Source organism: Spea bombifrons, chromosome 2 (assembly GCF_027358695.1).
Source record: "Spea bombifrons isolate aSpeBom1 chromosome 2, aSpeBom1.2.pri, whole genome shotgun sequence".
Classification (NCBI taxonomy): domain Eukaryota; kingdom Metazoa; phylum Chordata; class Amphibia; order Anura; family Pelobatidae; genus Spea; species Spea bombifrons.
The window spans coordinates 68,791,714-68,804,258 of NC_071088.1; the positions used below are offsets into that span (position 1 = coordinate 68,791,714).

At 41.2% G+C, this 12,545-nt stretch overlaps 1 protein-coding gene across 1 annotated transcript in view; it reads right to left on the bottom strand.

The window, feature by feature from the left end:
- Positions 1 to 11,982, bottom strand: part of LOC128472733 (protein argonaute-3) — a 34,405-nt gene extending 22,423 nt beyond the window's left edge. Inside the window, exon 1 of the mRNA XM_053454669.1 lies at positions 11,311 to 11,982. Coding sequence (XP_053310644.1) covers positions 11,311 to 11,329 — 19 coding nt within the window. The 5' untranslated portion in view covers positions 11,330 to 11,982. The remainder of the gene's footprint in view (positions 1 to 11,310) is intronic.
- Between the last annotated feature and the right edge of the window lie 563 nt (positions 11,983 to 12,545).

Here is a 12,545-nt window from a genome sequence, read left to right on the forward strand (position 1 = left end):
AACAATACATTGGGTGGGGGGGAGACTGATTTACACAACATAATAATGCACCATGTGGTGGGGGAGTCTGATATTAAATTAAAACAATGGCGGTCACTCCCTGGTGGCAGATCCTGGCTGTCTGCTGGAGATAATCCCCTCAGTCAGTGATGAGATGATACTGCTGGGGGTAGCCACAGAAGTCTTTACAAACCCAGGGCCCGTAGTCAATAGGGAGGAGGCTGGCAGTCAGGCCTCTCCAGTGGTCCCACTGATGGAGGCTTCCGTCACAGTCAGCATTACAGCTTTTAGCATAACTAAATTAGTTACTGTTAATGTTTTACGGACATTTGGTTTAAAAGGAAGATACTATTTTACCCAATGGAAACAGCTGAATAAAAAGTGACAGAATCAGCATATTGAATTTGCATCTTATTACCTCCTCACTCTTAGAAAGGTCAGTCTGAATCAGCTTCAAGTGGATTTGTAATTGTACAATAAATAAAATGTGGAAAGGAGCTTAAACCAAAATGAGAAATATATATCTCTAAATGGACTGGCAGCAGGCACTCATTCCTGCTCTTAGAACCTACTTGAGATTTTCCTCCCTAATAGGTCATACCGCACCCCTTCGGCCCCAGCACGCCGAGTCTGAGCGTGGGGATATGATGGAATTTCCTGGCGCGCTGCGAAGAGCATGTCCTGAGCCAACAAAGGTAAAGGCGAACATTGTATGTGTTAGCATAGGTGTAAGTACATTACATTAGAAGCCCTGTGCGGGACTGTTTTCTTTATCGCGCTCCCTTTTGAATTTCTGACAATTACCGGCCGCTCCCGCAAAGTGTGTGTTCTACTCCCACAACATACGTGTCCAATCCGCCCGCTCCTGCAAACATCATTCACTCATTCACAGATACTCATTCTCTCAATTACGCATACTCATTCATACAAACTCCCCCATCCCTTACTTGAACCGCAGATTCCCCGCGCACTCCCGCAAGGCTGACTTCACCTTGCTAGCACACAGCATCTCTTCTCTTGATCCGCCCAGGGGAAGCAGGAACGGAGCAGAGTCATGTGGCGTAAATTCACGTGACTCCGCTGGGTTCCTGGGCGGAACAAGAGAAGAGACGCTGTGTGCGAGCAATGAGAAGGCAGCCTTGACGGAGTGCATCCTGATGCGGTACTCTACATTACTTTGTGTGTTAATTAGTATTGTTGAAAATAAAAATAAAAAATGCCTCCTACATTTTTTGTCTGGCTCCTAAATTCCAACCAAGTGTATGTGTGGAGTCATCAAGAGGGTTATGGAGGCTCGTTTTTGCTGTTGCTGGTCTGCAACAGCAAATACGAGCCTCCATAAGCCCTTTGATGACTCCTGTAGGCATGGAAGTAGAGCCCTGCGCGGGACTACTTTTTTAATCCCGCTCCCGCGGTTTTTAATCCCGCTCCCGCAATGTGGGTGTTCCGCTCCCGCCCGCTCCCGCCACATTTGTGGCCAATCCCGCCACATTTGTGGCCAATCATGACCGCCTCCTTACCTGATTTCCCACGCAGTCCCGCGAGGCTGACCTCGAGTTGTTCCCTCATGGCGTCTCTTCTCTTGCTCCGCCCAGGAACAAGGCGGAGTCACAGGAAGTGACGTCACATCACGTGACTCCGTTTTGTTCCTGGGCAGAGCAAGCTAGGAGACGCTGTAAGGGAGCAGCAAGAAGGCAGCCTTGCGGGACTGCACGGGATTACCGGGACCCGCAGGTACAGTGCCTGACCGCCCGCTCCCGCCCGCAGCCCCAGCAAGACCGCCCGCGCCCGCACGTTTTTTGGCGGGTCCCGCCTCCCAGTGCAGTCCTCTACATGGAAGCCTACAGCAGTCATCAGACACTCCTCCCTGCAATGGCAGCATCCCAGCTGCCAGAGGTAGCTTCAGGGACAGGGGAGAGGGTTCTTCTGGAGACCAGCCCCAACCCTCCCCTGCTGCCTGATCGCTCCATGAGAGCGACAGTGCAGCGTTAACCCCTTCAATGCCACACATTCATGGCATTGCAGGGGTTAACATTTGTCCCCGCAAGCTTATGGGGAATAAATATCAGTCAATGCTGTGCGCCAATGGAACATCAGCATTGAAAGAGTAAAAAAATAAATAAATAAATAAATCAAACAACAACAAATACCAGCACTGACCTGAAAGTCCAGGGTGCTTCCAGGTCAAATGCTGTGAGTTTAGTAAGTGGGCTGATGATGATCAGATCACTCCTGACCAACTGTTAGTTTTAAAAAAAATCCTGTCTCCTAACTTTTTTAGCTGGCGCCTAGATTCACAACAAATTTGTCAAGCCCTGCTATACATATAAAAAATACACACGGGAGGAGGAACACGGGAGGATGTGTTTTTAATGGTCTCCTTTTATTACTGATCCGTCCACACGAACCATCCTGGCTAATTAATTATGGTTGTTATAATCATGTCTCTCTACGATTTCATTTGTGGGGATTATGTGTATATTTGGTCATCCCAAGAATCCCCTATGGACATACCGATACGTCCTGCCCTTCTTGCAGCAGCAGGGACACATCCCTGCTGCTACACGGGAGATCAGGCTGTCCGATCTCATCCCTTCCGGGTCGCATCACTGCTGGCGTCACCCGGAATTTAATCGGAGGACAGGATATCCCCTGCAGGGTCTGTCCGATCGCCCAGATGAGGCACAGACACTGTGATCTCTATGCAAGTCTGTGGGGACTTGCATAGAGATCACAGTGTGATCGGTGTAGGGGGATTGCAGGGAGGAGAGTGAAAAAACATGTTTCTTACTCTTCTCCCACGCTGAAACACAAAAAAAAACAAAAAAAACCCAAAAAATAAAACAATAATTTTTTTTAAAAAAAACAATAAAATAAGTGACATCACTGGCATTAACAACATGTTCAAGAGGCCCCTAAGAAGACTTCTAACCATTTAAAAAAAAAATTTTAAAAAAAAAATACAAAAAATATATATAAAAAAAAAATACAAAATAAAACCTTATATCCCATTGCCCTAATACATCTAAACAGTATAACCCTCCTGCCCCCGTTTCACACCCCCAAACTTGTTATGCTTATGGCTTAACAGTTCTACGAATAATGTACACCTTATAGTATGTTCCCTATAAGTGCTGGGAAAGTAAGGAAAATCTATATAAATTAGGTATTTCTGAAATCAGGAAACCTGAATTGATAAACTTGAAGGGGATTTTCCATCACTTTACCTAATTTCGTGAGGATTCAGAGGGAAAATTAGGTGGTTTTTTTTTTCCAAATTTTCGCTAGTTTTTACTAAATTTCTCATAATACATTTTCAGCTAATCATCTAACTATAGTATGAAAAGAAAGCTCGCTCTCTCCTTGAAAAACAATATATAGTTTACATGGGTCACTATTCACAGGAAAAGAGAATAATCACAAAAATGGCAAAATAGCTCCGGGACTTGAGGTACCAAAAACCCCTGGGATTGAAGGGGTTAACTCTGCCCTCCAGATGTTTATATATACATACACACACACACCCCCTCGTGTGCTCCTTCCCCATGCAATCATTTAATCTTCTAATATTAAAATGTTAGATTATAGATAATTTCTCTATATAACAAAAAAAAAAGTTTGAGAATGTGGGAATTGGCCAAATCATGCTGGATTGGCCAAAATGCCAATGGTAGAGAAGCAATTTAAACCTTGGCCAATACGACCAAAAGTTCCCATGGTCCAGTCATTAGGCAGCTAGTGGCCAGCGTGTTACAGAAGAGAAAAATATGAATGGCTGTGGAGTGCGCTCACATTCACAGCTAAAGAAAATCCTGCCACAGATCAGTATTGGGAGGGGAAAATAAAATTACCTCTAAAACTGAACAGGACAAATCTCTTGCTTACTATGCAGTAAAGGGCGGGGGGTTGAGAATTGACAAGGACTTATAATGAAATTAACGTTGTAAAATAGACACGAGTATAAATTATTTTTCCTGAAAGAGTGATGTCATTTTCTTGCCAGTTACAAAAATCTGTTTCACTTTACTACCACTGTGTGGGACTGCATCATTACAATAACAACAAAAAAAATCCCTGAAGCGGCCCCCAGTTTTACGTGTAGTTATTTAAGGATCTAGGCTGTAGATCTGGGTTAGGACATGGGACACATTACTGAAAAATGAGATCATCCGGGGGTCCTGATGTGTTTTAGGCAAGCTGGAATTTCCTGAAAAGACCTAAACATCAAACCACCAGCACTTTTTCTAAAGGGGTTTTTTTCCGCCCACTTGTGCGAGGAACTGTAGCTGGTACACAAATAGTAGGAAATTTTGCTCAGCTTGATGTTCACCGTAATCACCCACAAGTCCAGGACAAGATGTTTTTGCATGTATTGACATCCAAAACGTTCTCTTCACACTTTACTTTTTTCCTTAAGCTGCATAAGCATAAATGAACTTGACCGATTTCTTTTTTTTGTCTACAGTAATAAGGTTCCACGTGGAAAAACCCACGCTACGTCATTCTTCAAACAAACTTCACATTAGTTGCAAATGAGACAGTCTGCTTCTTCCACAGCTAATGTCAAATACTAAACATACATAATAAACAGAAAAAAAAAAGAATACACAACGCGAAGTGTCCATTAACCAATATTCTCCTAATTATACCCTCCCACGTCACTACGTCCTTGACACACTAAAACGTGTATATTAATGTATGTCAGCATTTCCAAGTACTGTATAGGCATACATTTATAAGTGTTTCCATACAATGTGTAACCTGTTCATTGCCAGGGGCCTCTGGCAGTGGATAAAATATCCTGGTGGAAAGCTCTCCAGTTTCCACCCCTCCCCCACGCCATACATACACATACACAGTTCATTTCCCCTTGCCTTTCAAGAGCGAGCTGAACTTTCCCTGATCCTGGCCTCAAATGCCTCCTGCTCAGAATGGGGAGTCAGTGAACCAGAATGAACCAAGTGCTCTGCATGCCATGCTTTGCAGAAACCGCATACAGCCACTACTTTTAGGATGGCGACAAGAACAATGGCCCACTAAGGCCACAAATGATACAATTTGCCACTTGCTCCACGCAAGGCGAGCGCTTCACACACATCATGTGTCTTGTTCACTTTTAAGGGAGGTATCTCATAGGGGAAAGAAAAATATTTTTCTTTGAGGATTGAATAAAGGAGTCTATTCACTAAAGAGTGTCTACTGGAGCCAGATACACCATGCATTATCAAGGGCTAACCCCAAAGAGCTTCTCTTGCAAGTTGGTCTGAGCTGGCCCTGCGTGATGCTTTGGTTACGTGAGGCCCTTCTTAACACGTATTTAGCCGTGAAATACATAACGTTAGCCCAGCCTTCTTCGCAGAAAATACCACATAGACGACGGACCATAACATAGTCATATAACAAAGTAGAAGTTTTTAATTCACTGATGAAATCTGACCGGTCAGCAGCCACAAACGGCGCGGGATACAGGGGATACCAGGGTAGCTTCAGGATTGCTATTGTAGACTGAAGAAACGTGGCATCAAGAAGGCAGAGACACGCTTGTTAACAGTGCGTGCTTAAATGAACAATGTTGGTCCTAAGCAGGCCATTATTTACCAATGACTAACTGTTGAGACTGCTGCTGACTCATTCATCCGTTCGTGAATCATATTTCTCTTATAGTAAAGGTTTTCTGATGAAATCTTCAGAAAAAGGAAAAAAATAATCCTTTTTGGTCAACTGCACCTAACATGTGAAATGATATGCAATAGAAAACACAGCCAGATTTCTAATAATCTATAAAGATCGCGGCTACCAGAATGTTTGCGGAAACAAATGTGCCAGGAGAAACACATCTCAGTTAAAGCTATTGAAGAAAGTCATCAAATACTTTATTGATACTGCCAGCCACCCTCAACAATTTCCTGTTGATGAAAAACTAACCACTTGAGTACTAAAACAGGAGTATTCAACAAGTAGCCCTCCCGATGTTGCTGCGTTTCTTAGAATACACTAATGGAAGCGGAACTAATCAAATAGGTGAAATCAAAGTGAAAAAAAAGGATATTTGTTGCTAGATTTTTGAGCAAAATCGGATTTACATCAAAAGTAATAAGAAAAATCAAAATTCATGTTACGGTACGAATGGCCAGATTTAAAACAAAACAAAAAAGGGCAATACATCATATTCTGACAATTTTCATCTTGGTCTTAGAATAGCATAAGTTGTTAATGATTCTTCAAAGTAACCTATTCATTTAATAACAAGTATCTTTAAATTGAACAAATTATATATATATATAAAACTTTTTCCAAATAAAAATGAAATAAAGTTAAACCTAATCTCATAGAAATACAATGCATGAGAAACTGTTCAAGGTAAAACATAAGCGCCACTTTAAATACAGATACATCTTAATTGTACTTGAAACACACACTTTTTTTTTCTTTATCTATGCTCCGGGAGGCAAACACAATATAATACAAACTGATGCTTTTTTGTTTCACAATGTAATAAAATACAAAAGAAAAATCAATCCAAAAGGAAAAATGCAAACAAGGCATCTACAGCCACACATTTTAAAATCACATGCCCTCGTTTGCAACAGTCGTAGGGTAAAAGTTTTTAAAAGGTTAAATAAAAAACAAAATAATCGGGTAAACCAAGTATATCTGTATAAGAATGGTAAGCAGACACTTCATGTACTCCATACGAGGTTTCACTACACTGCCACTGCTTTTTTGGCGGGCTAGGAATGGGGTCGTTTTTTTGTTAAGGTTCTAGATATGATCGAGAACAAAAAAGGTGGTCATCGACAGTCTCCAAGTTCCATCATCCATGATAGCCGATGTCCAACTCCAGGCACAATAGCCAGGTTTGCATTGACAGCTCAGCTGTGGAACAATAGCAGTTATTCAAATATTGGCCAGTGGCAATAAAAAGGCCGGCGAGCCCCGTGACATGCCTGTTTAAACATTTCTGATAATGTCCTCTTGCAGATCATTGCTTTTCCACACAGACAAAACATTACTTGCACTGCCTAGTATGCTAAACAAATAGACTAGGACAACGGTCACTCGATTGTTTTTTCTTCTAAAGTTTTATTCCCACAAACCTCTAAAAGATTTATATTTCAGTTTCTATGGTTAAAATAAAATGTAAAAAAATGATGAGTCTCTGCTTTTGTTTCGCATCGTTTTAATAATGTCTGGTACTAGGGATAATGTTTCTAATGCCGCATTTACTTATAAATAGCGTTGGGTTTAACAGGGTAGGTGGAACAGCACCTTTAACAGCAACTGGCCCTCCAATCTACTGCTGTAAATAGAATACAGCCTGAAGACATTTAAGAAAACGGTTCTATTGTACCAAAAACCCTTACTTTTTACAATGAAGAAGAAGTTAATTAGCAGAACACACAAGTATCTGAGACAGTAAATATGGGATAACACTCCTCTCCAAACAAAGTGGTCTACTCTCTCCCCATCTGCCAAACAACTACATCTGACGGCTGTCTTATATTCAATTACCTTTTTCTCTATTCTATATGCAAATCTGCTGAGGGAACATCCCACAAAAGCACATTTCTCTGAAACTACTGGATTTTTTTAAAAAAAATCTTACGAGTTTAAATAAAAAATGGTCAAGTAGGTTTAAAAGCTGTCAAGCAGTACCAAGGTGGTCCAACAAGAACTCAAGCTTATTAGTCGCTGGAGAGTTGGGTTGAGGGCAATCTATGTTGACCTCTGTACCATCTAAGACAGTGGGGGGCCTACTAATAAGTACCATGACTGTATAAGGCCACTTTTTGGTATTATACACGTTCTCTCATTCCAGAGATTTCAGGTTATTTGAACAACTGTAAGGTAGAAGAAGCCAACGTCAGTCTGATGCCGCCGTTTTTGAAAGTTGGACGTGGACACTGGTCAGTTAAGAGACCCCAAACCACGACAAAAAAAAAAAAAACCCCGACAAGATGTGTTCATTGGCAATAGAATACACTTACACAGGAATCAAACGTGATGTATTCTGATAGATTTAGGATATGATAGTAAACATTTCACTGTGAACTTCTGGCTCTGACCTGGCGTTCGGCCATATTATTAATGACTCATCTTCATCTGTTTGACAAATGACTGCTTGGAAAACCAGGGGCTAGTTATAAAAACAGCCACCAGTCTCACCCTAACTCCACTCATCTGATTGAAGTGCCGGTCATGTCATTTGTTGTTCATATACCCTCAGCCGCCCTGTCTCAGAGTGCTTGGATTTCGTAGGAAAAAAAGAAAAAGGCATAACTGCTATTGCAGTAAATTAGTAATTCAATTTATGCTCAAAAGCACACTCATAACCCAGACATCACAAAACAATGGTGCGTTGTGGGAGACTGCTGGACACACAGCATGAAGCAGTCTAATGCTATGCTTACAAATTACACACGAAAAAGCTCCAAACTAGCCCCAATTATACATATTTACGAAACAAAGTAGTGAGTTTGGCTTGTATCTACTATTTAAGTCCAGCTCAGGTGTTTCTGAGCAACAAGCTAAGGAAACCGGAAGAACGGCACCCATGCAAAAAAGTTATCAAATCATTTCCAGTGCAGGGACAACTAAAGATCAATTAGCTGGGGAAATACCCCCAAACTACCTCAAATAACCTTTATTAACCCTTTAATGATCAATGACATGCCAGGCATGTCACGAAAAAAAATGGTTGGTTAACGACAGATGACATGCCTGGCACGTTACGGCATTAAATAAGCTTAGGAAGCGATCAAAGGTCACTTTTTCGCTTAAATGGTGTGATTGTAATGCACGCCCAGAGATTACGCAACAAAATCTGATCCATATACAATATGGCGGCGGACGCCTGATTTAAAGAAAGTTTAGGAGGAGATCAATGATGAAACCTATCCCAGAAAGCGGTCACAAGCTCCCATTAAAAAACAAAACGTTTCCCAGAATCCCGAGAACTTTAGCTACTGGATTTAACCATGCGAGCCAGCTTTCTTATCACAATGTGATTAGTAAAATATATATTTTTTTTAAACTACAAAAATAGTGTCAAAATTATCCATTGATGTCCATCAGGGTAAATGACATTTGCCAAGAGCTGTACAATTATACCTGAAGTACAATTTGTGTGAAGAAAAAAATAATTACTACCACAAATTTGACAAAGGCTTGTAGTAGAATTAGTGCATGGAAAGTGTTAAAGTATCAGCATTTGAAATACCTTGGGGTGTCTAGTTTTCAAAAGATATATGGCTTTACGGGGCAAATTAGTCGACTTCAAAGACTTCCCAAATAAGACATTGGGACAGGATTACCACATTTGGAAAAAAAAAAAAGTTTTAAAAGAGCAAAAAGCTACTTTTTACTTACTGCCCTGCAAATTGCCAAAAAACAAAAACATTCAGTATTTCTAAACCCAGGACAAATATCAGAAACGACCAAGTAGGTTTTTTATAAATAAGTTATAATAAAAAAATGTATTTGAAGAAAACCCTTCTTGTTCTGAAGAAAATATAAAAATTTGTGTGGGTGTACTAATGGACGAAGAAGAAAATTACAGCTAAGCAGCGTACCACAAAAATGTTAAAACAATCTTGGTCACAAAGGTTTGAAAAAACACCCTGGTCCTTAAGGGTTGAAAAAAAAGTTTTCAGCCCAAAAACACTTCTTACAAAATTTCCACCAATTCATGTGGTTTACAATAGCCGTAGGTCTCACTATCTGAGGTATAGGTACTTTCATAGCACAACATTTTGCCCCATAAAGGTCATTGTAGATAGGGAGATCAAAAGTTTGGGGTCACTAAAAATTCTAGCTGATTAACATAATTACCAAAGGGTTTTCTAACGATCAATTAGCCTTTCAAACACAAACTGCATTAGTGAGCAGAACGTGCCATTGGAACAAAGGGGGATGGTTGCTGATCCGTCTATGAAGATATTCCATAAAAAAAGCTGTTCCCAGCTACAATACTCATTTACAACATTAACAACGTCTATGCTGCATTTCCGATCCATTAGATTTTTTTAATGGACAAAATGTCTTTTTCTTTGGAAGAAAAAAGACATTTCTAAGTGATCTCAAACTTTTGAACAGTATTGTTTATATATTTATTAACATGACTGGACAGCAGCAGATACATCACAATGAGTAGTGACACAGCACATAAATTTGATTTGTTATATACCGTAATTAAGTATTTCTTCCTGCAAGAACAAATGTGGGGGTCGGATGGCCATGGCTACTGTTTATTGTGTTTAAATATATGGCTGTGGATTCTTCCTCTTTACATCAATCTCATGGATTTAACCCCATGGGTCTTCTAAATTCTACATAAAATATATCTGATCTGGATACATCTTAGCATTATTTACTTGCGGTTCTGCTCATGACATTTAAGGTTGACACATAAGGTTTCTTGGATTAAACTGCATTAATGTGAATCACTGAGGATGGTGTGACAGCCGGATCAAAAATATGAATCTGCTAAAAGTTCGCAAAATGTTTACAACTCAACTTTTTAGGTGAATATATTTAAATAATCCACTAACCTCTTCATCAAGTAGATCACTATGAGTAGAATTGATTTAGCTACCTCTTTATTACGTTCATAACTACCAACTAAACATAATTTTGGTCTTTTGCTGATAAAAAGTTTTTCTTATTGGAATGCAGTAAACCCTGTGCTTCTATCACTAACTAGAATTCCATAAAACACAACCGCAAAAAGAAGCATTTTCTCACTTTCAACTGAATACTGTGTTTTTTTACGGTTATTAAAACTTTTAACACAAACAACAGTATCGTACAGAATTGATGAGCCAAATAGTTCTTATCTTAACTGTCAAATAAACTACGTTTTAACGCAAACCATAGAATGTGACAGCAGATTAGAATCATTGGGAATATCCAGTCCATCCATTTCTCCTGAATTAAAGACCTTAATCATTCCTTGGTCTCGTCTCAGATTTAGCATCGCTTTATGCCTGATCCTACGCATGTTTAAAGTCCCTCACTTTTAGTCCTCCGATTGGACTATGCTCTTCTGTCAGTAAAATTTAACTGCCTTACATCACAACTTCGCACCGCATAAACAGTCTGTGTACACTCGAAAGTAATCGAAATCAATGTGTATTCCAAAAGAATGTCCCAACAAAATATAAACAATGCCATCGTACGTTTCGACCCAAAAGCTTAGGTCTTCCTCAAGGAAAACAAACTAGATTACTGGAGCGAAGATCTCAATCGCCCGATACTCCCACACTCACAACACAGCATCCCTTTAACTAAAGGAGGAGGCATTAATCTTACCTGTGGTTCCGATTTCCATTCATGGAGGTCAGTGTCCGGCTGTCCCGGATCTGTGGCTCCTTGTCTGGTTTGGGATGAAGGGATGGTGGGTCCCCGGGCCACTGCCACTCCTTGGGCTTCTGTTATGCAGTGGCTAGTTGGGGGCTACTGCCCCCAACACAAGTCTTTAATATCCCACTCCTAAACTGCAGCCTTACTCAGCAAGCCAGACACACCAAAATGTCTGGAGTTGATGGGCTACACAAGCTGGTGTATTCTCTCCAAGTGCTGAGAGCTCTTTTCTGATTGGATCAGTCCTCACACCTTTAGTGCAGAGCTGTTACTCGATTGGCTGACCTGTTTTCACACCTGTAGTTCCAGGTGAAGTGACATTTAAGCAGCAGCTGGAATGAAGGCGTAGGAGAGTTAAATAGTGAGCAGCAGTTGCCTTAGTGATCGGCTGAGTCACCTACCCATTTTCTAGCGGTCCGTCTAAAGACCCCCCAGAAACACTGAGCAGCTTGTATTCCCGCCTTCAGTAGACTAGACTCCTCTTGTCCCCCTGCAACCTCTGCGTTTATTGGCTGCTTCGGTTACCTGTCTGAGCCCCAACAACGAGCCAGATGATGTGTAAATCCGAATGAGAGACCAGCTGTTATTGGCTGGTTTGCTCCCCAATCTGAGTTAGAGGGGCCAAAATATAATTTGCTGCCAGGTACGATGGGGGGGGTCCAGCCCGTAAAGCCAGTGGGATTGGCTTAAAATCCGTGTCCCCTTCCACGTCAGCCTTTATCACTTCTTTTCGCCTCGATGATGGAACAGGAACAGTGGCCGCCTGCAGCGCCTGGTCCCCCCAGCTTCCTTCACTACTGAGGAGGGGCTAGACCCTGATGTCTGCCCTCCTCCCCGCTCCCCCTTAGGCCGGACATGACGCTAGCAACAGCCGCTCCACTGCCAGGAGGAGACTCCTACCAGTAATACAGGATAACGCATCACTTCCGGATACCTCTGCTTCCGCTCCGGATACCTTATTAGACCTGCTAAATAATTAAGAAGCCTATATGAATAGTGATTCCGTCGCATTCAATGATGTAGCGTAGCCACGAAGATGAATACAATGTAATAATTGAGTAGTATAATAAAACGAACGAATGTGAGGCGGACCTGATACGTATAGGCTCAAATGAAAAGCTGCACGAATGAGGTAAAGGTGACGGAATTACAGTAAATGTGCTTACCTAAAATAGCGCTAGAAT